Below are 26467 nucleotides of genomic sequence, written 5' to 3'. Positions count from 1 at the left end.
ATTTACAAAGACAGTGTTGGCTGAAGATGAAGTGAAAATTAATTCACTGTCCTTTTGGACTTTCACACAATACATACTTTTGTCAAGGTGGATACCACATCTTAAGGTCCATATCGATATGTATTACTTTAGAATGAAATCAATCTTTTTGTCTCAGGGGTTGTAGAATTTCAGACCATACATACATTTTGGCACGGTGGTTTCAACATCACTGTCAAAATCTGAAGTTCGGTATCAACATTTTTTTTCTAATTTTTGGACTTGTTACCAAGAAGGGCCTCGTTAGCGCAGTAGGTAACGCGTCAGTCTCATAATCTGAAGGTCGTGAGTTCGATCCTCACACGGGGCAGCAAAGCATTTAAAAAGACAGTGTTGGCTGAAGATGGAAGTGAAAATGAATTCACTGTCGTTTTGGACTTTCACACAATACATACTTTTGTCAAGGTGGATACCACATCTTAAGGTTCATATCGATATGTATTACTTTAGAATGAAATCAATCTTTTTGTCTCAGGGGTTGTAGAATTTCAGACCATACATACATTTTGGCACGGTGGTTTCAACATCACTGTCAAAATCTGAAGTTCGGTATCGATATTTTTTTTCTTATTTTTGGACATTTTTCCAAGAAGGGCCTCGTTAGCGCAGTAGGTCGCGCGTCAGTCTCATAATCTGAAGGTCGTGATCTCGATCCTCACACGAGGCAGCAAAGCATTTACAAAGACAGTGTTGGCTGAAGATGAAGTGAAAATTAATTCACTGTCCTTTTGGACTTTCACACAATACATACTTTTGTCAAGGTGGATACCACATCTTAAGGTCCATATCGATATGTATTACTTTAGAATGAAATCAATCTTTTTGTCTCAGGGGTTGTAGAATTTCAGACCATACATACATTTTGGCATGGTGGTTTCAACATCACTGTCAAAATCTGAAGTTCGGTATCGATATTTTTTTTCTTATTTTTGGACATTTTTCCAAGAAGGGCCTCGTTAGCGCAGTAGGTCGCGCGTCAGTCTCATAATCTGAAGGTCTCGATCCTCACACGGAGCATCAAAGCTTTTAAAAAGACAGTGTTGGCTGAAGATGGAAGTGAAAATGAATTCACTGTCGTTTTGGACTTTCACACAATACATACTTTTGTCAAGGTGGATACCACATCTTAAGGTTCATATCGATATGTATTACTTTAGAATGAAATCAATCTTTTTGTCTCAGGGGTTGTAGAATTTCAGACCATACATACATTTTGGCACGGTGGTTTCAACATCACTGTCAAAATCTGAAGTTCGGTATCGATATTTTTTTCTTATTTTTGGACATTTTTCCAAGAAGGGCCTCGTTAGCGCAGTAGGTAGCGCGTCAGTCTCATAATCTGAAGGTCGTGAGTTCGATCCTCACACGAGGCAGCAAAGCATTTACAAAGACAGTGTTGGCTGAAGATGGAAGTGAAAATTAATTCACTGTCGTTTTGGACTTTCACACAATACATACTTTCGTCAAGGTGGATACCACATCTTAAGGTCCATATCGATATGTATTACTTTAGAATGAAATCAATCTTTTTGTCTCAGGGGTTGTAGAATTTCAGACCATACATACATTTTGGCACGGTGGTTTCAACATCACTGTCAAAATCTGAAGTTCGGTATCGATATTTTTTTTCTTATTTTTGGACATTTTTCCAAGAAGGGCCTCGTTAGCGCAGTAGGTAGCGCGTCAGTCTCATAATCTGAAGGTCGTGAGTTCGATCCTCACACGAGGCAGCAAAGCATTTACAAAGACAGTGTTGGCTGAAGATGGAAGTGAAAATTAATTCACTGTTGTTTTGGACTTTCACACAATACATACTTTTGTCAAGGTGGATACCACATCTTAAGGTCCATATCGATATGTATTACTTTAGAATGAAATCAATCTTTTTGTCTCAGGGGTTGTAGAATTTCAGACCATACATACATTTTGGCACGGTGGTTTCAACATCACTGTCAAAATCTGAAGTTCGGTATCAACATTTTTTTTCTTATTTTTGGACATGTTACCAAGAAGGGCCTCGTTAGCGCAGTAGGTAGCGCGTCAGTCTCATAATCTGAAGGTCGTGAGTTCGATCCTCACACGGGGCAGCAAAGCTTTTAAAAAGACAGTGTTGGCTGAAGATGGAAGTGAAAATGAATTCACTGTCGTTTTGGACTTTCACACAATACATACTTTTGTCAAGGTGGATACCACATCTTAAGGTTCATATCGATATGTATTACTTTAGAATGAAATCAATCTTTTTGTCTCAGGGGTTGTAGAATTTCAGACCATACATACATTTTGGCACGGTGGTTTCAACATCACTGTCAAAATCTGAAGTTCGGTATCGATATTTTTTTTCTTATTTTTGGACATTTTTCCAAGAAGGGCCTCGTTAGCGCAGTAGGTCGCGCGTCAGTCTCATAATCTGAAGGTCGTGATCTCGATCCTCACACGAGGCAGCAAAGCATTTACAAAGACAGTGTTGGCTGAAGATGAAGTGAAAATTAATTCACTGTCCTTTTGGACTTTCACACAATACATACTTTTGTCAAGGTGGATACCACATCTTAAGGTCCATATCGATATGTATTACTTTAGAATGAAATCAATCTTTTTGTCTCAGGGGTTGTAGAATTTCAGACCATACATACATTTTGGCATGGTGGTTTCAACATCACTGTCAAAATCTGAAGTTCGGTATCGATATTTTTTTTCTTATTTTTGGACATTTTTCCAAGAAGGGCCTCGTTAGCGCAGTAGGTCGCGCGTCAGTCTCATAATCTGAAGGTCTCGATCCTCACACGGAGCAGCAAAGCTTTTAAAAAGACAGTGTTGGCTGAAGATGGAAGTGAAAATGAATTCACTGTCGTTTTGGACTTTCACACAATACATACTTTTGTCAAGGTGGATACCACATCTTAAGGTTCATATCGATATGTATTACTTTAGAATGAAATCAATCTTTTTGTCTCAGGAGTTGTAGAATTTCAGACCATACATAGATTTTGGCACGGTGGTTTCAACATCACTGTCAAAATCTGAAGTTCGGTATCGATATTTTTTTCCTTATTTTTGGACATTTTTCCAAGAAGGGCCTCGTTAGCGCAGTAGGTAGCGCGTCAGTCTCATAATCTGAAGGTCGTGAGTTCGATCCTCACACGAGGCAGCAAAGCATTTACAAAGACAGTGTTGGCTGAAGATGGAAGTGAAAATTAATTCACTGTCGTTTTGGACTTTCACACAATACATACTTTCGTCAAGGTGGATACCACATCTTAAGGTCCATATCGATATGTATTACTTTAGAATGAAATCAATCTTTTTGTCTCAGGGGTTGTAGAATTTCAGACCATACATACATTTTGGCACGGTGGTTTCAACATCACTGTCAAAATCTGAAGTTCGGTATCGATATTTTTTTTCTTATTTTTGGACATTTTTCCAAGAAGGGCCTCGTTAGCGCAGTAGGTAGCGCGTCAGTCTCATAATCTGAAGGTCGTGAGTTCGATCCTCACACGAGGCAGCAAAGCATTTACAAAGACAGTGTTGGCTGAAGATGGAAGTGAAAATTAATTCACTGTTGTTTTGGACTTTCACACAATACATACTTTTGTCAAGGTGGATACCACATCTTAAGGTCCATATCGATATGTATTACTTTAGAATGAAATCAATCTTTTTGTCTCAGGGGTTGTAGAATTTCAGACCATACATACATTTTGGCACGGTGGTTTCAACATCACTGTTAAAATCTGAAGTTCGGTATCAACATTTTTTTTCTTATTTTTGGACATTTTTCCAAGAAGGGCCTCGTTAGTGCAGTAGGTAGCACTTCAGTCTCATAATCTGAAGGTTGTGATTTCGATCCTCACACGAGGCAGCAAAGCATTTACAAAGACATTGTTGGCTGAAGGTGAAAATGAATTCACTGATATTTTGGACTTTCACACAATACATACTTTTGTCAAGGTGGATACCACATCTTAAGGTCCATATCGATATGTATTACTTTAGAATGAAATCAATCTTTTTGTCTCAGGGGTTGTAGAATTTCAGACCATACATACATTTTGGCACGGTGGTTTCAACATCACTGTCAAAATCTGAAGTTCGGTATCAACATTTTTTTTCTAGTTTTTGGACATGTTACCATGAAGGGCCTCGTTAGCGCAGTAGGTAGCGCGTCAGTCTCATAATCTGAAGGTCGTGAGTTCGATCCTCACACGGGGCAGCAAAGCTTTTAAAAAGACAGTGTTGGCTGAAGATGGAAGTGAAAATGAATTCACTGTCGTTTTGGACTTTCACACAATACATACTTTTGTCAAGGTGGATACCACATCTTAAGGTTCATATCGATATGTATTACTTTAGAATGAAATCAATCTTTTTGTCTCAGGGGTTGTAGAATTTCAGACCATACATACATTTTGGCACGGTGGTTTCAACATCACTGTCAAAATCTGAAGTTCGGTATCGATATTTTTTTCTTATTTTTGGACATTTTTCCAAGAATGGCCTCGTTAGCGCAGTAGGTCGCTCGTCAGTCTCATAATCTGAAGGTCGTGATCTCGATCCTCACACGAGGCAGCAAAGCATTTACAAAGACAGTGTTGGCTGAAGATGAAGTGAAAATTAATTCACTGTCCTTTTGGACTTTCACACAATACATACTTTTGTCAAGGTGGATACCACATCTTAAGGTCCATATCGATATGTATTACTTTAGAATGAAATCAATCTTTTTGTCTCAGGGGTTGTAGAATTTCAGACCATACATACATTTTGGCATGGTGGTTTCAACATCACTGTCAAAATCTGAAGTTCGGTATCGATATTTTTTTTCTTATTTTTGGACATTTTTCCAAGAAGGGCCTCGTTAGCGCAGTAGGTCGCGCGTCAGTCTCATAATCTGAAGGTCTCGATCCTCACACGGAGCAGCAAAGCTTTTAAAAAGACAGTGTTGGCTGAAGATGGAAGTGAAAATGAATTCACTGTCGTTTTGGACTTTCACACAATACATACTTTTGTCAAGGTGGATACCACATCTTAAGGTTCATATCGATATGTATTACTTTAGAATGAAATCAATCTTTTTGTCTCAGGAGTTGTAGAATTTCAGACCATACATAGATTTTGGCACGGTGGTTTCAACATCACTGTCAAAATCTGAAGTTCGGTATCGATATTTTTTTCCTTATTTTTGGACATTTTTCCAAGAAGGGCCTCGTTAGCGCAGTAGGTCGCGCGTCAGTCTCATAATCTGAAGGTCGTGATCTCGATCCTCACACGAGGCAGCAAAGCATTTACAAAGACAGTGTTGGCTGAAGATGGAAGTGAAAATTAATTCACTGTTGTTTTGGACTTTCACACAATACATACTTTCGTCAAGGTGGATACCACATCTTAAGGTCCATATCGATATGTATTACTTTAGAATGAAATCAATCTTTTTGTCTCAGGGGTTGTAGAATTTCAGACCATACATACATTTTGGCACGGTGGTTTCAACATCACTGTTAAAATCTGAAGTTCGGTATCAACATTTTTTTTCTAGTTTTTGGACATGTTACCAAGAAGGGCCTCGTTAGCGCAGTAGGTAGCGCGTCAGTCTCATAATCTGAAGGTCGTCAGTTCGATCCTCACACGGGGCAGCAAAGCTTTTAAAAAGACAGTGTTGGCTGAAGGTGAAAATGAATTCACTGTCGTTTTGGACTTTCACACAATACATACTTTTGTCAAGGTGGATACCACATCTTAAGGTTCATATCGATATGTATTACTTTAGAATGAAATCAATCTTTTTGTCTCAGGGGTTGTAGAATTTCAGACCATACATACATTTTGGCACGGTGGTTTCAACATCACTGTCAAAATCTGAAGTTCGGTATCGATATTTTTTTTCTTATTTTTGGACATTTTTCCAAGAATGGCCTCGTTAGCGCAGTAGGTCGCTCGTCAGTCTCATAATCTGAAGGTCGTGATCTCGATCCTCACACGAGGCAGCAAAGCATTTACAAAGACAGAGTTGGCTGAAGATGAAGTGAAAATTAATTCACTGTCCTTTTGGACTTTCACACAATACATACTTTTGTCAAGGTGGATACCACATCTTAAGGTCCATATCGATATGTATTACTTTAGAATGAAATCAATCTTTTTGTCTCAGGGGTTGTAGAATTTCAGACCATACATACATTTTGGCACGGTGGTTTCAACATCACTGTCAAAATCTGAAGTTCGGTATCAACATTTTTTTTCTAGTTTTTGGACATGTTACCATGAAGGGCCTCGTTAGCGCAGTAGGTAGCGCGTCAGTCTCATAATCTGAAGGTCGTGAGTTCGATCCTCACACGGGGCAGCAAAGCTTTTAAAAAGACAGTGTTGGCTGAAGATGGAAGTGAAAATGAATTCACTGTCGTTTTGGACTTTCACACAATACATACTTTTGTCAAGGTGGATACCACATCTTAAGGTTCATATCGATATGTATTACTTTAGAATGAAATCAATCTTTTTGTCTCAGGGGTTGTAGAATTTCAGACCATACATACATTTTGGCACGGTGGTTTCAACATCACTGTCAAAATCTGAAGTTCGGTATCGATATTTTTTTTCTTATTTTTGGACATTTTTCCAAGAATGGCCTCGTTAGCGCAGTAGGTCGCTCGTCAGTCTCATAATCTGAAGGTCGTGATCTCGATCCTCACACGAGGCAGCAAAGCATTTACAAAGACAGTGTTGGCTGAAGATGGAAGTGAAAATGTATTCACTGTCCTTTTGGACTTTCACACAATACATACTTTTGTCAAGGTGGATACCACATCTTAAGGTCCATATCGATATGTATTACTTTAGAATGAAATCAATCTTTTTGTCTCAGGGGTTGTAGAATTTCAGACCATACATACATTTTGGCATGGTGGTTTCAACATCACTGTCAAAATCTGAAGTTCGGTATCGATATTTTTTTTCTTATTTTTGGACATTTTTCCAAGAAGGGCCTCGTTAGCGCAGTAGGTCGCGCGTCAGTCTCATAATCTGAAGGTCTCGATCCTCACACGGAGCAGCAAAGCTTTTAAAAAGACAGTGTTGGCTGAAGATGGAAGTGAAAATGAATTCACTGTCGTTTTGGACTTTCACACAATACATACTTTTGTCAAGGTGGATACCACATCTTAAGGTTCATATCGATATGTATTACTTTAGAATGAAATCAATCTTTTTGTCTCAGGAGTTGTAGAATTTCAGACCATACATAGATTTTGGCACGGTGGTTTCAACATCACTGTCAAAATCTGAAGTTCGGTATCGATATTTTTTTCCTTATTTTTGGACATTTTTCCAAGAAGGGCCTCGTTAGCGCAGTAGGTCGCGCGTCAGTCTCATAATCTGAAGGTCGTGATCTCGATCCTCACACGAGGCAGCAAAGCATTTACAAAGACAGTGTTGGCTGAAGATGGAAGTGAAAATTAATTCACTGTTGTTTTGGACTTTCACACAATACATACTTTCGTCAAGGTGGATACCACATCTTAAGGTCCATATCGATATGTATTACTTTAGAATGAAATCAATCTTTTTGTCTCAGGGGTTGTAGAATTTCAGACCATACATACATTTTGGCACGGTGGTTTCAACATCACTGTTAAAATCTGAAGTTCGGTATCAACATTTTTTTTCTAGTTTTTGGACATGTTACCAAGAAGGGCCTCGTTAGCGCAGTAGGTAGCGCGTCAGTCTCATAATCTGAAGGTCGTCAGTTCGATCCTCACACGGGGCAGCAAAGCTTTTAAAAAGACAGTGTTGGCTGAAGATGGAAGTGAAAATGAATTCACTGTCGTTTTGGACTTTCACACAATACATACTTTTGTCAAGGTGGATACCACATCTTAAGGTTCATATCGATATGTATTACTTTAGAATGAAATCAATCTTTTTGTCTCAGGGGTTGTAGAATTTCAGACCATACATACATTTTGGCACGGTGGTTTCAACATCACTGTCAAAATCTGAAGTTCGGTATCGATATTTTTTTTCTTATTTTTGGACATTTTTCCAAGAATGGCCTCGTTAGCGCAGTAGGTCGCTCGTCAGTCTCATAATCTGAAGGTCGTGATCTCGATCCTCACACGAGGCAGCAAAGCATTTACAAAGACAGAGTTGGCTGAAGATGAAGTGAAAATTAATTCACTGTCCTTTTGGACTTTCACACAATACATACTTTTGTCAAGGTGGATACCACATCTTAAGGTCCATATCGATATGTATTACTTTAGAATGAAATCAATCTTTTTGTCTCAGGGGTTGTAGAATTTCAGACCATACATACATTTTGGCACGGTGGTTTCAACATCACTGTCAAAATCTGAAGTTCGGTATCAACATTTTTTTTCTAATTTTTGGACATGTTACCAAGAAGGGCCTCGTTAGCGCAGTAGGTAGCGCGTCAGTCTCATAATCTGAAGGTCGTGAGTTCGATCCTCACACGGGGCAGCAAAACTTTTAAAAAGACAGTGTTGGCTGAAGATGGAAGTGAAAAAGAATTCACTGTCGTTTTGGACTTTCACACAATACATACTTTTGTCAAGGTGGATACCACATCTTAAGGTCCATATCGATATGTATTACTTTAGAATGAAATCAATCTTTTTGTCTCAGGGGTTGTAGAATTTCAGACCATACATACATTTTGGCACGGTGGTTTCAACATCACTGTTAAAATCTGAAGTTCGGTATCAACATTTTTTTTAGTTTTTGGACATGTTACCAAGAAGGGCCTCGTTAGCGCAGTAGGTAGCGCGTCAGTCTCATAATCTGAAGGTCGTCAGTTCGATCCTCACACGGGGCAGCAAAGCTTTTAAAAAGACAGTGTTGGCTGAAGATGGAAGTGAAAATGAATTCACTGTCGTTTTGGACTTTCACACAATACATACTTTTGTCAAGGTGGATACCACATCTTAAGGTTCATATCGATATGTATTACTTTAGAATGAAATCAATCTTTTTGTCTCAGGGGTTGTAGAATTTCAGACCATACATACATTTTGGCACGGTGGTTTCAACATCACTGTCAAAATCTGAAGTTCGGTATCGATATTTTTTTCTTATTTTTGGACATTTTTCCAAGAATGGCCTCGTTAGCGCAGTAGGTCGCTCGTCAGTCTCATAATCTGAAGGTCGTGATCTCGATCCTCACACGAGGCAGCAAAGCATTTACAAAGACAGAGTTGGCTGAAGATGAAGTGAAAATTAATTCACTGTCCTTTTGGACTTTCACACAATACATACTTTTGTCAAGGTGGATACCACATCTTAAGGTCCATATCGATATGTATTACTTTAGAATGAAATCAATCTTTTTGTCTCAGGGGTTGTAGAATTTCAGACCATACATACATTTTGGCACGGTGGTTTCAACATCACTGTCAAAATCTGAAGTTCGGTATCAACATTTTTTTTCTAATTTTTGGACATGTTACCAAGAAGGGCCTCGTTAGCGCAGTAGGTAGCGCGTCAGTCTCATAATCTGAAGGTCGTGAGTTCGATCCTCACACGGGGCAGCAAAGCTTTTAAAAAGACAGTGTTGGCTGAAGATGGAAGTGAAAAAAGAATTCACTGTCGTTTTGGACTTTCACACAATACATACTTTTGTCAAGGTGGATACCACATCTTAAGGTTCATATCGATATGTATTACTTTAGAATGAAATCAATCTTTTTGTCTCAGGGGTTGTAGAATTTCAGACCATACATACATTTTGGCACGGTGGTTTCAACATCACTGTCAAAATCTGAAGTTCGGTATCGATATTTGTTTTCTTATTTTTGGAAATTTTTCCAAGAAGGGCCTCATTAGCGCAGTAGGTCGCACGTCAGTCTCATAATCTGAAGGTCGTGAGTTCGATCCTCACACTAGGCAGCAAAGCACATACAAAGACTGTTGGCTGAAGGTGAAAATGTATTCACTGTCGTTTTGGACTTTCACACAATACATACTTTTGTCAAGGTGGATACCACATCTTAAGGTTCATATCGATATGTATTACTTTAGAATGAAATCAATCTTTTTGTCTCAGGGGTTGTAGAATTTCAGACCATACATAGATTTTGGCACGGTGGTTTCAACATCACTGTCAAAATCTGAAGTTCGGTATCGATATTTTTTTCCTTATTTTTGGACTTTTTACAAGAAGGGCCTCGTTAGCGCAGTAGGTCGCGCGTCAGTCTCATAATCTGAAGGTCGTGATCTCGATCCTCACACGAGGCAGCAAAGCATTTACAAAGACAGTGTTGGCTGAAGATGAAGTGAAAATTAATTCACTGTCCTTTTGGACTTTCACACAATACATACTTTTGTCAAGGTGGATACCACATCTTAAGGTCCATATCGATATGTATTACTTTATAATGAAATCAATCTTTTTGTCTCAGGGGTTGTAGAATTTCAGACCATACATACATTTTGGCACGGTGGTTTCAACATCACTGTCAAAATCTGAAGTTCGGTATCAACATTTTCTTTCTTATTTTTGGACATGTTACCAAGAAGGGCCTCGTTAGCTCAGTAGGTAGCGCGTCAGTCTCATAATCTGAAGGTCGTGAGTTCGATCCTCACACGGGGCATCAAAGCTTTTACAAAGACATTGTTGGCTGAAGGTGAAAATTAATTCACTGTCATTTCTGACTTTCACACAATACATACTTTCGTCAAGGTGGATACCATACATTAAGGGAACTTTTTGACAATCACCGTATGGTTAGTGAGAAAGTCCCTATTGGAACTGTACGGTCCCTTACTAGACGTCCGAAAACATTTTTAAAATTCGGGACGGCGTCGGGCCGAGCGGCAGGGCCAGACCTACCGGGAAGTCATCAAATGAACTTTGTTTTATAAAACGAAAACCGAATGTCCGACTATCAAATTTTGGTCCATTTTTCCGCTATGCCGGAAGATCCCACAAGAGGGCATAAGCAATCATATTGCTATTGGACAAAACATCCCGAATCACGACGTGCCATATCTCGAAAACTGAAAATATTTCGAAGCCGAAACTTGGTGAGCGTAGGTTTGGCATAATGGGAAGATGGCCCCGAACAAGATGGCGTCTAGGCCTCAACGGTTTTTGAGTTATGGCTATATTTCTGGGATTAAAGGTCCAAAATGAAAATAGAGAAATGATTTTTTCACTTCACGTCAAAGTCAAGGAGCCTCCGGTGTCAATAATAAAAAAAAATCGGCCATTTATCTATCGTCATTTAAGAGAAATCGTACGATGACCAGATTGTGATGTTCAGATATAGGTGGGTTTTTTTTCAACGGTTACAGATCCAGTTGCAGGGTGTTCATACGAATATTTTTAAAGTGTGCTGCGGAGCTCTGCGACATTTCTGTGATTTTCTATGATTTTCTGAAATAACACACTCACTAAACCCTCCGTAAATAACTCAGTTCTTAACGTAAAGACTTAAAACTCAGGATTCTGTAAAGGCATACCCCAATGAGGATATGAGTTTATTTATAGCTTCCTGTGCCAACAGGAAGTGCCTTAAATGGTGTCATAGTGGCTGTATCCAAGGGCTAAAAAGGTCAGATCTTTTATAAAAAATTCCTATGTGATTAGGCAACCCTCCTGAACTGTAAAATCACTCATTTCTCCCAACAGATGTCAAAGAAAAGCTCTCACACACACACACAGCAAGGATGGAGTGACAAAGCGCGGTGTTTAAAGACACAGAGAGCAGGCAATGGCATAAACATAATCCCAAGGCCGTGCCGAGTCCAACGAGGCGCCCCGCTTGACCGTAGCTCGCTCGGTCTGAGCGCGGCGACCATGAGAAAAATAGGCCCAATATGAAGCCTGCACCAGTACGTCATTTGATTTTGAGTGACAGCGGCGGAACCGTTAGGTTTAGAAAGACAATTCAACCACAGGAATGTTCCTAAGGTCCTCCTGATCTGTCCAAGCCTATCCTTGACCGTGTGACATTAACCCTTCAAGGTTAAAAGAAGGTGTTTACATAAAAACAGTGTTCATTGACTTCTCTCCCCATAGGAATACATTGGCTGCTCCACTAAATACAACCTGGAGTCTATATGGGTTATGAATGCTGTATGAACCTGTCTTTGGTACCAGTCCATCAGGCCACTATAAGGTCTACCTGTGTCGATTCTAAGCTTCCTGGACCAACCGGAAGTGGTTCAAATCGCCCTAAAAGTGTATACCCATAACCTGCCTGCAGTTTGATAGACATAGTGCATTCAACCCTGTGTAAATCAGTCAGTTTTAATGGTAAAGACTTAAAACTCAGGATTCTCTAATGGAATACCCCAATGAGGATGTATGTTGAGTTACAGCTTCCTGTGCCAACCGGAAGTGCCATAATTGGTGTCTCATGGGCTGTTTGGAGGGGTTAAAAAATTCAGATCTTTCCAAAACTTCATATATATGATTAGGCAACCCCCATGAACTGTAAATCAGTCATTTTTCCCATAAAAATTCAAAGGAAAACTAAATCACACAGATACACAACTTGGATGGAGGGACGTATTATTGGGGTGCGTAGAGACTGACAGTGCCTCCAATAGTTAGCTTTGAATGATATCAAATTGACTGATGGACGGTGACTTGCAGGTCGGTGGACGGTGACTTGTCCATTAGCAATATGTTTAAGCGGTGAGGTACCATCACCAAAAGCGACATTCTGAAATCAACCCTAACGAACGATGGAGAGGTACCAGAATCACTGCCCAGCCATCCCGAGGTCATCGGGCCAGTCAATTTGGCATTCCTGCATGATTTTTATGGCATGACAAATTGGTGATGGTGACTGCCCAGTTAACCATATGGCAAATGCACAGTGACTTTGCAAAAGTGAGACAACATTTGCAATATGTTTTAACAGTGAGGTACCATCACCAAAAGCGACATTCTGAAATCAACCCTAACGAGCGATGGAGAGGTACCAGAATCACTGCCCAGCCATCCCGAGGTCATCGGGCCAGTCAATTTGGCATTCCTGCATGATTTTTATGGCATGACAAATTGGTGATGGTGAATGCCCAGTTAACCATATGGCAAATGCACAGTGACTTTGAAAGAGTGAGAAAAATCACCAAATGGACATTCTGGAATCAACCCTAACGAGCGATGGAGAGGTACCAGAATCACTGCCAAGCCATCCCGAGTTCATCGGGCCAGTCAATTTGGCATTCCTGCATGATTTTTATAGCATGACAAATTGGTGATGGTGAATGCCCAGTTAACCATATGGCAAATGCACAGTGACTTTGCAAAAGTGAGAAAACATAAACAAATGGACATGATGAAATCAACACCACGAGTGATTGAAAGGAACAACAATCACTGCCCGGCCATCCCGAGTTCATCAGGCCAGTCAATTTTGCATTTCTGAAGGATTTTTGAGCATGTCAAATTTCTTATGACATTTGGCCCCCACAAAACATATGCCTTATGCACAAGCAAAAAAAAAAAACATTATGATAATAAAATATGACTAAAGTATGTAGATACAGTTCTTATACGTGTGTAACTGACACAAAATTCGAAATTTTTTCAAAAAACGGTCCAGAAAGCACTTTTTTAGGGGTGTGTGAAGTTTATGAAATTTAATAATTTTTTTCTTTTGACTTCTGACTTCCTATGAAATCATATTGCAGATGGACAAAACATAGGCAATAATGCGCAAGTAAAAAAATAAAAAAAATAATGATAATAAAATTGGACAAAAGTATATTCATACAGTTCTTACACATGTGTAATTGACAAAAAAAGCGAAAGAATTTCGAAAAACGGTCCAGAAAGCACTTTTTTAAGGGGTGATAAGTTTTTGACAAAAAAATCCATTTTTTCAATATTTGGCTTTTGGATGTTGACTTGGAGTCCAATATCAATATGAAAAACCATGGTGGAGAACACACGCCACCTGTTGGATTTTTGAAGTGTTACAACTGGCAATAGCCATATGGCATTTGAAGTAAACTTTGCATGAATCAACGCCGATTTGGGTGGTATTGGCCAATGTGTACATGGTTTGTCCTATGCCAATAATTTGCCATTCATTTTTGTCCACTACGGGGGTGAATTCCCTTACACATCTTAAGGTCCATATCGATATGTATTACTTTAGAATGAAATCAATCTTTTTGTCTCAGGGGTTGTAGAATTTCAGACCATACATACATTTTGGCACGGTGGTTTCAACATCACTGTCAAAATCTGAAGTTCGGTATCAACATTTTTTTTCTAATTTTTGGACATGTTACCAAGAAGGGCCTCGTTAGCGCAGTAGGTAGCGCGTCAGTCTCATAATCTGAAGGTCGTGAGTTCGATCCTCACACGGGGCAGCAAAGCTTTTAAAAAGACAGTGTTGGCTGAAGATGGAAGTGAAAAAGAATTCACTGTCGTTTTGGACTTTCACACAATACATACTTTTGTCAAGGTGGATACCACATCTTAAGGTTCATATCGATATGTATTACTTTAGAATGAAATCAATCTTTTTGTCTCAGGGGTTGTAGAATTTCAGACCATACATACATTTTGGCACGGTGGTTTCAACATCACTGTCAAAATCTGAAGTTCGGTATCGATATTTGTTTTCTTATTTTTGGAAATTTTTCCAAGAAGGGCCTCATTAGCGCAGTAGGTCGCACGTCAGTCTCATAATCTGAAGGTCGTGAGTTCGATCCTCACACTAGGCAGCAAAGCACATACAAAGACTGTTGGCTGAAGGTGAAAATGTATTCACTGTCGTTTTGGACTTTCACACAATACATACTTTTGTCAAGGTGGATACCACATCTTAAGGTTCATATCGATATGTATTACTTTAGAATGAAATCAATCTTTTTGTCTCAGGGGTTGTAGAATTTCAGACCATACATAGATTTTGGCACGGTGGTTTCAACATCACTGTCAAAATCTGAAGTTCGGTATCGATATTTTTTTCCTTATTTTTGGACTTTTTTACAAGAAGGGCCTCGTTAGCGCAGTAGGTCGCGCGTCAGTCTCATAATCTGAAGGTCGTGATCTCGATCCTCACACGAGGCAGCAAAGCATTTACAAAGACAGTGTTGGCTGAAGATGAAGTGAAAATTAATTCACTGTCCTTTTGGACTTTCACACAATACATACTTTTGTCAAGGTGGATACCACATCTTAAGGTCCATATCGATATGTATTACTTTATAATGAAATCAATCTTTTTGTCTCAGGGGTTGTAGAATTTCAGACCATACATACATTTTGGCACGGTGTTTAAAGACACAGGTTTCAACATCACTGTCAAAATCTGAAGTTCGGTATCAACATTTTCTTTCTTATTTTTGGACATGTTACCAAGAAGGGCCTCGTTAGCTCAGTAGGTAGCGCGTCAGTCTCATAATCTGAAGGTCGTGAGTTCGATCCTCACACGGGCATCAAAGCTTTTACAAAGACATTGTTGGCTGAAGGTGAAAATTAATTCACTGTCATTTCTGACTTTCACACAATACATACTTTCGTCAAGGTGGATACCATACATTAAGGGAACTTTTTGACAATCACCGTATGGTTAGTGAGAAAGTCCCTATTGGAACTGTACGGTCCCTTACTAGACGTCCGAAAACATTTTTAAAATTCGGGGACGGCGTCGGGCCGAGCGGCAGGGCCAGACCTACCGGGAAGTCATCAAATGAACTTTGTTTTATAAAACGAAAACCGAATGTCCGACTATCAAATTTTGGTCCATTTTTCCGCTATGCCGGAAGATCCCACAAGAGGGCATAAGCAATCATATTGCTATTGGACAAAACATCCCGAATCACGACGTGCCATATCTCGAAAACTGAAAATATTTCGAAGCCGAAACTTGGTGAGCGTAGGTTTGGCATAATGGGAAGATGGCCCCGAACAAGATGGCGTCTAGGCCTCAACGGTTTTTGAGTTATGGCTATATTTCTGGGATTAAAGGTCCAAAATGAAAATAGAGAAATGATTTTTTCACTTCACGTCAAAGTCAAGGAGCCTCCGGTGTCAATAAAAAAAAATCGGCCATTTATCTATCGTCATTTAAGAGAAATCGTACGATGACCAGATTGTGATGTTCAGATATAGGTTTTTTTTTTTCAACGGTTACAGATCCAGTTGCAGGGTGTTCATACGAATATTTTTAAAGTGTGCTGCGGAGCTCTGCGACATTTCTGTGATTTTCTATGATTTTCTGAAATAACACACACTCACTAAACCCTCCGTAAATAACTCAGTTCTTAACGTAAAGACTTAAAACTCAGGATTCTGTAAAGGCATACCCCAATGAGGATATGAGTTTATTTATAGCTTCCTGTGCCAACAGGAAGTGCCTTAAATGGTGTCATAGTGGCTGTATCCAAGGGCTAAAAAGGTCAGATCTTTTATAAAAAATTCCTATGTGATTAGGCAACCCTCCTGAACTGTAAAATCACTCATTTCTCCCAACAGATGTCAAAGAAAAGCTCTCACACACACACACAGCAAGGATGGAGTGACAAAGCGCGGTGTTTAAAGACACAGAGAGCAGGCAATGGCATAAACATAATCCCAAGGCCGTGCCGAGTCCAACGAGGCGCCCGCTTGACCGTAGCTCGCTCGGTCTGAGCGCAGCGACCATGAGAAAAATAGGCCCAATATGAAGCCTGCACCAGTGTCATTTGATTTTGAGTGACAGCGGCGGAACCGTTAGGTTTAGAAAGACAATTCAACCACAGGAATGTTCCTAAGGTCCTCCTGATCTGTCCAAGCCTATCCTTGACCGTGTGACATTAACCCTTCAAGGTTAAAAGAAGGTGTTTACATAAAAACAGTGTTCATTGACTTCTCTCCCCATAGGAATACATTGGCTGCTCCACTAAATACAACCTGGAGTCTATATGGGTTATGAATGCTGTATGAACCTGTCTTTGGTACCAGTCCATCAGGCCACTATAAGGTCTACCTGTGTCGATTCTAAGCTTCCTGGACCAACCGGAAGTGGTTCAAATCGCCCTAAAAGTGTATACCCATAACCTGCCTGCAGTTTGATAGACATAGTGCATTCAACCCTGTGTAAATCAGTCAGTTTTAATGGTAAAGACTTAAAACTCAGGATTCTCTAATGGAATACCCCAATGAGGATGTATGTTGAGTTACAGCTTCCTGTGCCAACCGGAAGTGCCATAATTGGTGTCTCATGGGCTGTTTGGAGGGGTTAAAAAATTCAGATCTTTCCAAAACTTCATATATATGATTAGGCAACCCCCATGAACTGTAAATCAGTCATTTTTCCCATAAAAATTCAAAGGAAAACTAAATCACACAGATACACAACTTGGATGGAGGGACGTATTATTGGGGTGCGTAGAGACTGACAGTGCCTCCAATAGTTAGCTTTGAATGATATCAAATTGACTGATGGACGGTGACTTGCAGGTCGGTGGACGGTGACTTGTCCATTAGCAATATGTTTAAGCGGTGAGGTACCATCACCAAAAGCGACATTCTGAAATCAACCCTAACGAACGATGGAGAGGTACCAGAATCACTGCCCAGCCATCCCGAGGTCATCGGGCCAGTCAATTTGGCATTCCTGCATGATTTTTATGGCATGACAAATTGGTGATGGTGACTGCCCAGTTAACCATATGGCAAATGCACAGTGACTTTGCAAAAGTGAGACAACATTTGCAATATGTTTTAACAGTGAGGTACCATCACCAAAAGCGACATTCTGAAATCAACCCTAACGAGCGATGGAGAGGTACCAGAATCACTGCCCAGCCATCCCGAGGTCATCGGGCCAGTCAATTTGGCATTCCTGCATGATTTTTATGGCATGACAAATTGGTGATGGTGAATGCCCAGTTAACCATATGGCAAATGCACAGTGACTTTGAAAGAGTGAGAAAAATCACCAAATGGACATTCTGGAATCAACCCTAACGAGCGATGGAGAGGTACCAGAATCACTGCCAAGCCATCCCGAGTTCATCGGGCCAGTCAATTTGGCATTCCTGCATGATTTTTATAGCATGACAAATTGGTGATGGTGAATGCCCAGTTAACCATATGGCAAATGCACAGTGACTTTGCAAAAGTGAGAAAACATAAACAAATGGACATGATGAAATCAACACCACGAGTGATTGAAAGGAACAACAATCACTGCCCGGCCATCCCGAGTTCATCAGGCCAGTCAATTTTGCATTTCTGAAGGATTTTTGAGCATGTCAAATTTCTTATGACATTTGGCCCCCACAAAACATATGCCTTATGCACAAGCAAAAAAAAAAAAACATTATGATAATAAAATATGACTAAAGTATGTTGATACAGTTCTTATACGTGTGTAACTGACACAAAATTCGAAATTTTTTCGAAAAACGGTCCAGAAAGCACTTTTTTAGGGGTGTGTGAAGTTTATGAAATTTAATAATTTTTTTCTTTTGACTTCTGACTTCCTATGAAATCATATTGCAGATGGACAAAACATAGGCAATAATGCGCAAGTAAAAAAATAAAAAAAATAATGATAATAAAATTGGACAAAAGTATATTCATACAGTTCTTACACATGTGTAATTGACAAAAAAAGCGAAAGAATTTCGAAAAACGGTCCAGAAAGCACTTTTTTAAGGGGTGATAAGTTTTTGACAAAAAAATCCATTTTTTCAATATTTGGCTTTTGGATGTTGACTTGGAGTCCAATATCAATATGAAAAACCATGGTGGAGAACACACGCCACCTGTTGGATTTTTGAAGTGTTACAACTGGCAATAGCCATATGGCATTTGAAGTAAACTTTGCATGAATCAACGCCGATTTGGGTGGTATTGGCCAATGTGTACATGGTTTGTCCTATGCCAATAATTTGCCATTCATTTTTGTCCACTACGGGGGTGAATTCCCTTACACATCTTAAGGTCCATATCGATATGTATTACTTTAGAATGAAATCAATCTTTTTGTCTCAGGGGTTGTAGAATTTCAGACCATACATAGATTTTGGCATGGTGGTTTCAACATCACTGTCAAAATCTGAAGTTCGGTATCGATATTTTTTTTTCTTATTTTTGGACATTTTTCCAAGAAGGGCCTCGTTAGCGCAGTAGGTTGCGCGTCAGTCTCGTAATCTGAAGGTCGTGATCTCGATCCTCACACGAGGCAGCAAAGCATTTACAAAGACAGTGTTGGCTGAAGATGAAGTGAAAATTAATTCACTGTCATTTTGGACTTTCACACAATACATACTTTCGTCAAGGTGGATACCACATCTTAAGGTCCATATCGATATGTATTACTTTAGAATGAAATCAATCTTTTTGTCTCAGGGGTTGTAGAATTTCAGACCATACATACATTTTGGCACGGTGGTTTCAACATCACTGTCAAAATCTGAAGTTCGGTATCGATATTTTTGAAAAAGCTTCGTCTAAAACAGATCTTTCCCCCCGGGTTGTGTGCTCACAGGAACAACAACCCATTGTGACAAAACAACGGAACGTGATTGTGACGTCATCGTGTAAAAACAGCAACCAGAAGTGAAATGTTATTTTTCTGTTTATTATTAAAGTGTTCAGTAAATAATGAAGAGCTTTTTTTTTTTTTTTTTTTTTTTACAACAGCCAAAACACACTATTTATACTCTCACACGTTTTACACCGCATAGACTTACTCCGGTGATACGGATAAATAAAATAATCTGTTTATTTGTAGAAAAAAAGGCACAAACGGTCTTATTAACAGTCTGATAAACACATTATTATCATTGTCCTCTTCTTCGTTGCTTCCACGTGTTCAGAGATGTTGTCACGCGCACACACACACACACACACACACACACACACACACACACACACACACACACACACACACACACACACACACACACACACACACACACACACACACACACACACACACACAGTCTGAGTCACACTCCAGTCTGATCCAGGTCCAGTCTGCTGCAGTCCGGGATTACAGATAGAGTCCTGGAGACAGACACACACTCCGTCAGTAACACAACAGACGGGGACTCTTGTAGAGAAGGGGGGACGGGGACTCTTGTAGAGAAGGGGGGGCGGGGACTCTTGTAGAGAAGGGGGAGGACTCTTGTCGAGAAGGGGGAGGACTCTTGTAGAGAAGGTGGGGAGTGTGTTGTGAGACTTACTCTCTGATTAAGTCTGTGAGGTAGTAGAAGAAGGGGTCGGGCCTGGAGACAGAACAATACTGACATGTTACACACTGATATGTTACCCACTGATATGTTACACACTGATATGTTACCCCCTGATATGTTACCCACTGATATGTTACCCCCTGATATGTTACACACTGATATGTTACCCCCTGATATGTTACATACTGATATGTTACCCCCTGATATGTTACACACTGATATGTTACACACTGACATGTTACCCACTGACATGTTACCCCCTGATATGTTACCCACTGATATGTTACCCACTGATATGTTACCCACTGATATGTTACCCACTGATATGTTACCCACTGATATGTTACCCACTGATATGTTACCCCCTGATATGTTACCCCCTGATATGTTACCCCCTGATATGTTACACACTGATATGTTACACACTGATATGTTACACACTGATATGTTACCCCCTGATATGTTACCCCCTGATATGTTACCCCCTGATATGTTACCCCCTGATATGTTACCCACTGATATGTTACCCACTGATATGTTACCCACTGATATGTTACCCACTGATATGTTACCCCCTGATATGTTACCCCCTGATATGTTACCCACTGATATGTTACCCACTGATATGTTACCCCCTGATATGTTACCCCCTGACATGTTACCCCCTGATATGTTACACACTGATATGTTACACACTGATATGTTACACCCTGATATGTTACCCCCTGATATGTTACCCCCTGATATGTTACCCACTGATATGTTACCCACTGATATGTTACCCACTGATATGTTACACACTGATATGTTACCCACTGATATGTTACCCACTGATATGTTACCCCCTGATATGTTACCCCCTGATATGTTACCCCCTGATATGTTACACACTGATATGTTACACACTGATATGTTACACACTGATATGTTACCCCCTGATATGTTACCCCCTGATATGTTACCCACTGATATGTTACCCACTGATATGTTACCCACTGATATGTTACCCACTGATATGTTACCCCCTGATATGTTACCCCCTGATATGTTACCCACTGATATGTTACCCACTGATATGTTACCCCCTGATATGTTACCCCCTGACATGTTACCCCTGATATGTTACACACTGATATGTTACACCCTGATATGTTACACCCTGATATGTTACCCCTGATATGTTACCCCCTGATATGTTACCCACTGATATGTTACACACTGATATGTTACACACTGATATGTTACACACTGATATGTTACACACTGATATGTTACACCCTGATATGTTACCCACTGATATGTTACCCACTGATATGTTACCCACTGATATGTTACCCACTGATATGTTACCCACTGATATGTTACCCCCTGATATGTTACCCCCTGATATGTTACCCACTGATATGTTACCCACTGATATGTTACACCCTGATATGTTACACACTGATATGTTACCCACTGATATGTTACACACTGATATGTTACCCACTGATATGTTACCCACTGATATGTTACCCACTGATATGTTACACCCTGATATGTTACACCCTGATATGTTACACCCTGATATGTTACACACTGATATGTTACACACTGATATGTTACACCCTGATATGTTACCCCCTGATATGTTACCCACTGATATGTTACCCCCTGATATGTTACCCCCTGATATGTTACCCCCTGATATGTTACCCCCTGATATGTTACCCCCTGATATGTTACCCACTGATATGTTACCCACTGATATGTTACCCCCTGATATGTTACCCCCTGACATGTTACCCCCTGATATGTTACACACTGATATGTTACACCCTGATATGTTACACCCTGATATGTTACCCCCTGATATGTTACCCCCTGATATGTTACCCACTGATATGTTACACACTGATATGTTACACACTGATATGTTACACACTGATATGTTACACACTGATATGTTACACCCTGATATGTTACCCACTGATATGTTACACACTGATATGTTACCCACTGATATGTTACACACTGATATGTTACACACTGATATGTTACACACTGATATGTTACACCCTGATATGTTACACCCTGATATGTTACACACTGATATGTTACACCCTGATATGTTACACCCTGATATGTTACACGCTGATATGTTACACGCTGATATGTTACACGCTGATATGTTACCCGCTGATATGTTACACGCTGATATGTTACACGCTGATATGTTACCCGCTGATATGTTACCCACTGATATGTTACCCACTGATATGTTACACACTGATATGTTACCCCCTGATGTTACCCGCTGATATGTTACCCGCTGATATGTTACCCGCTGATATGTTACACGCTGATATGTTACACGCTGATATGTTACACGCTGATATGTTACACCCTGATATGTTACACCCTGATATGTTACCCACTGATATGTTACCCACTGATATGTTACCCACTGATATGTTACCCACTGATATGTTACCCCCTGATGTTACCCGCTGATATGTTACACACTGATATGTTACCCCCTGATATGTTACACACTGATATGTTACACACTGATATGTTACCCCCTGATATGTTACCCACTGATATGTTACACACTGATATGTTACCCACTGATATGTTACACACTGATATGTTACCCACTGATATGTTACCCACTGATATGTTACCCACTGATATGTTACCCACTGATATGTTACACACTGATATGTTACACACTGATATGTTACCCACTGATATGTTACCCACTGATATGTTACCCACTGATATGTTACCCACTGATATGTTACCCACTGATATGTTACCCACTGATATGTTACCCACTGATATGTTACACACTGATATGTTACACACTGATATGTTACCCCCTGATATGTTACCCCCTGATATGTTACCCACTGATATGTTACCCCCTGATATGTTACCCCCTGATATGTTACCCCTGATATGTTACCCCTGATATGTTACCCCCTGATATGTTACCCACTGATATGTTACCCCCTGATATGTTACCCCTGATATGTTACCCCCTGATATGTTACACACTGATATGTTACACACTGATATGTTACACCCTGATATGTTACACCCTGATATGTTACACACTGATATGTTACCCCCTGATATGTTACCCCCTGATATGTTACCCACTCATATGTTACCCACTGATATGTTACCCACTGATATGTTACACACTGATATGTTACACACTGACATGTTACACACTGATATGTTACACCCTGATATGTTACACACTGATATGTTACACCCTGATATGTTACCCCCTGATATGTTACCCCCTGATATGTTACACACTGATATGTTACACACTGATATGTTACACACTGATATGTTACACCCTGATATGTTACCCACTGATATGTTACCCACTGATATGTTACCCACTGATATGTTACCCACTGATATGTTACCCACTGATATGTTACCCCCTGATATGTTACCCCCTGATATGTTACCCACTGATATGTTACCCACTGATATGTTACCCCCTGACATGTTACCCCCTGATATGTTACACACTGATATGTTACACACTGATATGTTACACCCTGATATGTTACCCCCTGATATGTTACCCCCTGATATGTTACCCACTGATATGTTACACACTGATATGTTACACACTGATATGTTACACCCTGATATGTTACCCACTGATATGTTACCCACTGATATGTTACCCACTGATATGTTACCCACTGATATGTTACCCACTGATATGTTACCCCCTGATATGTTACCCCCTGATATGTTACCCACTGATATGTTACCCACTGATATGTTACACCCTGATATGTTACACACTGATATGTTACACCCTGATATGTTACCCACTGATATGTTACCCACTGATATGTTACCCACTGATATGTTACATACTGATATGTTACCCACTGATATGTTACCCCCTGATATGTTACCCCCTGATATGTTACCCACTGATATGTTACACACTGATATGTTTAGAGTCAGTTCAGAATGACAGAACTCACTGGTCTTTGAGGGAGGAAGAAGGGAAGGAGGAGGGCGACAGCTGGGATCCATCTGCAGAGAAAGAAAACATTCAGCGAGAGACAGACAAAACATGTTCATTCAGTGTGTGTGTACATGGGTGTGTGTGTGTGTGTGTGTGTACATGGGTGTGTGTGTGTGTGTGTACATGGGTGTGTGTGTGTGTACATGGGTGTGTGTGAGTGTGTGTGTGTGTACATGGGTGTGTGTGAGTGTGTGTGTGTGTACATGGGTGTGTGTGTATGTGTGAGTGTGTGTGTACATGGGTGTGTATGTGAGTGTGTGTGTACATGGGTGTGTGTGTGTGTGTAGATGGATGTGTGTGTGTGTGTGTGTGTACATGGATGTGTGTGTGAGTGAGTGTGTACATGGGTGTGTATGTGAGTGTGTGTGTACATGGGTGTGTGTGTGTGTAGATGGGTGTGTGTGTATGTGTGTGTGTGTACATGGGGGTGTGTGTGTGTGTGTGTGTAGATGGGTGTGTGTGTGTGTGTAGATGGGTGTGTGTGAGTGTGTAGATGGGTGTGTGTGTGTAGATGGGTGTGTGTGTGTGTGTAGATGGGTGTGTGTGTGTAGATGGGTGTGTGTGAGTGTGTGTGTGTACCAGTGTTGTGCAGCTCCACTGCTACCCCTCTGAGGAAGGATTCCAGTGTTCCAGGAGACGAAGACAGCAGCCCAACAAGCCACCTCAAGGCCCACACATGACCCTGCACACACAGAGACACACGCGCTGGTCTTACGATTCTTGTGGGGACCAAACAAATTGATTCCCATTCAAATCCTATTCTTCCTACCCCTTTCCCCTATACATCTAAACATGACCTTTCTTTTACTATCCTTGTGAGGACGTCTGTGAGGACGTCTACAACAACAGTAAAGCCCAACACACACACATACATCTAAACATTACCCTGCACACATAAATAAACTAGTCAATCTAGTACGTAGTATTACCGGAACTACACACAAAATAAATAAACAAGTTAATCTAGTATATAGTATTACCGGAACTACACACAAATAAATAAACAAGTTAATCTAGTATATAGTATTACCGGAACTACACACAAATAAATAAACAAGTTAATCTAGTATATAGTATTACCGGAACTACACACAAATAAATAAACAAGTTAATCTAGTATATAGTATTACCGAACTACACACAAATAAATAAACAAGTTAATCTAGTATATAGTATTACCGGAACTACACACAAATAAATAAACAAGTTAATCTAGTATATAGTATTACCGGAACTACACACAAATAAATAAACAAGTTAATCTAGTATATAGTATTACCGGAACTACACACAAATAAATAAACAAGTTAATCTAGTATATAGTATTACCGGAACTACACACAAATAAATAAACAAGTTAATCTAGTATATAGTATTACCGAACTACACACAAATAAATAAACAAGTTAATCTAGTATATAGTATTACCGGAACTACACACAAATAAATAAACAAGTTAATCTAGTATATAGTATTACCGGAACTACACACAAATAAATAAACAAGTTAATCTAGTATATAGTATTACCGGAACTACACACAAATAAATAAACAAGTTAATCTAGTATATAGTATTACCGGAACTACACACAAATAAATAAACAAGTTAATCTAGTATATAGTATTACCGGAACTACACACAAATAAATAAACAAGTTAATCTAGTATATAGTATTACCGGAACTACACACAAATAAATAAACAAGTTAATCTAGTATATAGTATTACCGGAACTACACACAAATAAATACCTTGTACCTTGTAATAGTTGAGGACAGGTAGAGCGGGGGTCAGAGGAGAGAGGAGGACAGAGGAGAGAGAGGAGGACAGAGGAGAGAGAGGAGGACACAGGAGAGAGAGGAGGACAGAGGAGAGAGAGGAGGACAGAGGAGAGAGAGGTGGACAGAGGAGAGAGAGGTGGTCAGAGGAGAAAGCGGGGGTCAGAGGAGAGAGAGGAGGACAGAGGAGAGAGAGGAGGACAGAGGAGAGAGAGGAGGACAGAGGAGAGAGAGGAGGACAGAGGAGAGAGAGGAGGACAGAGGAGAGAGAGGAGGTCAGAGGAGAGAGAGGAGGACAGAGGAGAGAGCGGAGGACAGAGGAGAGAGCGGAGGACAGAGGAGAGAGCGGAGGACAGAGGAGAGAGCGGAGGACAGAGGAGAGAGCGGAGGACAGAGGAGAGAGCAGGGGACAGAGAGAGCG

General features: G+C 40.1%; 1 protein-coding gene and 12 non-coding genes across 13 annotated transcripts in view; 12 read left to right on the top strand and 1 right to left on the bottom strand.

The window, feature by feature from the left end:
* The first annotated feature begins 276 nt into the window (after positions 1 to 276).
* On the top strand, positions 277 to 349 carry trnam-cau (transfer RNA methionine (anticodon CAU)). The gene has a single exon. It is a non-coding gene; the product is annotated as a tRNA-Met (tRNA).
* A 990-nt stretch (positions 350 to 1339) lies between these two features.
* On the top strand, positions 1340 to 1412 carry trnam-cau (transfer RNA methionine (anticodon CAU)). Its single transcript has one exon. It is a non-coding gene; the product is annotated as a tRNA-Met (tRNA).
* A 284-nt stretch (positions 1413 to 1696) lies between these two features.
* On the top strand, positions 1697 to 1769 carry trnam-cau (transfer RNA methionine (anticodon CAU)). The gene has a single exon. It is a non-coding gene; the product is annotated as a tRNA-Met (tRNA).
* Positions 1770 to 2053: 284 nt separating this feature from the next.
* Positions 2054 to 2126, top strand: trnam-cau (transfer RNA methionine (anticodon CAU)). The gene has a single exon. It is a non-coding gene; the product is annotated as a tRNA-Met (tRNA).
* Positions 2127 to 3117: 991 nt separating this feature from the next.
* On the top strand, positions 3118 to 3190 carry trnam-cau (transfer RNA methionine (anticodon CAU)). The gene has a single exon. It is a non-coding gene; the product is annotated as a tRNA-Met (tRNA).
* A 284-nt stretch (positions 3191 to 3474) lies between these two features.
* trnam-cau (transfer RNA methionine (anticodon CAU)) lies at positions 3475 to 3547 on the top strand. Its single transcript has one exon. It is a non-coding gene; the product is annotated as a tRNA-Met (tRNA).
* Positions 3548 to 4182: 635 nt separating this feature from the next.
* Positions 4183 to 4255, top strand: trnam-cau (transfer RNA methionine (anticodon CAU)). The gene has a single exon. It is a non-coding gene; the product is annotated as a tRNA-Met (tRNA).
* A 2054-nt stretch (positions 4256 to 6309) lies between these two features.
* trnam-cau (transfer RNA methionine (anticodon CAU)) lies at positions 6310 to 6382 on the top strand. Its single transcript has one exon. It is a non-coding gene; the product is annotated as a tRNA-Met (tRNA).
* Positions 6383 to 8444: 2062 nt separating this feature from the next.
* trnam-cau (transfer RNA methionine (anticodon CAU)) lies at positions 8445 to 8517 on the top strand. The gene has a single exon. It is a non-coding gene; the product is annotated as a tRNA-Met (tRNA).
* A 994-nt stretch (positions 8518 to 9511) lies between these two features.
* Positions 9512 to 9584, top strand: trnam-cau (transfer RNA methionine (anticodon CAU)). The gene has a single exon. It is a non-coding gene; the product is annotated as a tRNA-Met (tRNA).
* Positions 9585 to 14315: 4731 nt separating this feature from the next.
* trnam-cau (transfer RNA methionine (anticodon CAU)) lies at positions 14316 to 14388 on the top strand. The gene has a single exon. It is a non-coding gene; the product is annotated as a tRNA-Met (tRNA).
* Positions 14389 to 19129: 4741 nt separating this feature from the next.
* On the top strand, positions 19130 to 19202 carry trnat-cgu (transfer RNA threonine (anticodon CGU)). Its single transcript has one exon. It is a non-coding gene; the product is annotated as a tRNA-Thr (tRNA).
* Positions 19203 to 19577: 375 nt separating this feature from the next.
* LOC135526054 (uncharacterized) overlaps positions 19578 to 26467 on the bottom strand; it is a 29877-nt gene continuing 22987 nt past the window's right edge. The window contains exons 8-11 of the mRNA XM_064954103.1: positions 24848 to 24950; positions 24225 to 24276; positions 20206 to 20247; positions 19578 to 20026 (exon numbers count right to left, since the gene is read on the bottom strand). Of these exons, the coding sequence (XP_064810175.1) occupies positions 19969 to 20026; positions 20206 to 20247; positions 24225 to 24276; positions 24848 to 24950 (255 nt within the window). The 3' untranslated portion in view covers positions 19578 to 19968. The remainder of the gene's footprint in view (positions 20027 to 20205; positions 20248 to 24224; positions 24277 to 24847; positions 24951 to 26467) is intronic.

Source organism: Oncorhynchus masou, chromosome 5 (assembly GCF_036934945.1).
Source record: "Oncorhynchus masou masou isolate Uvic2021 chromosome 5, UVic_Omas_1.1, whole genome shotgun sequence".
Taxonomy (NCBI): Eukaryota; Metazoa; Chordata; class Actinopteri; order Salmoniformes; family Salmonidae; genus Oncorhynchus; species Oncorhynchus masou.
Note: the sequence above shows the minus strand (reverse complement) of the source record. Positions and strands in the feature narration are given on the sequence as shown.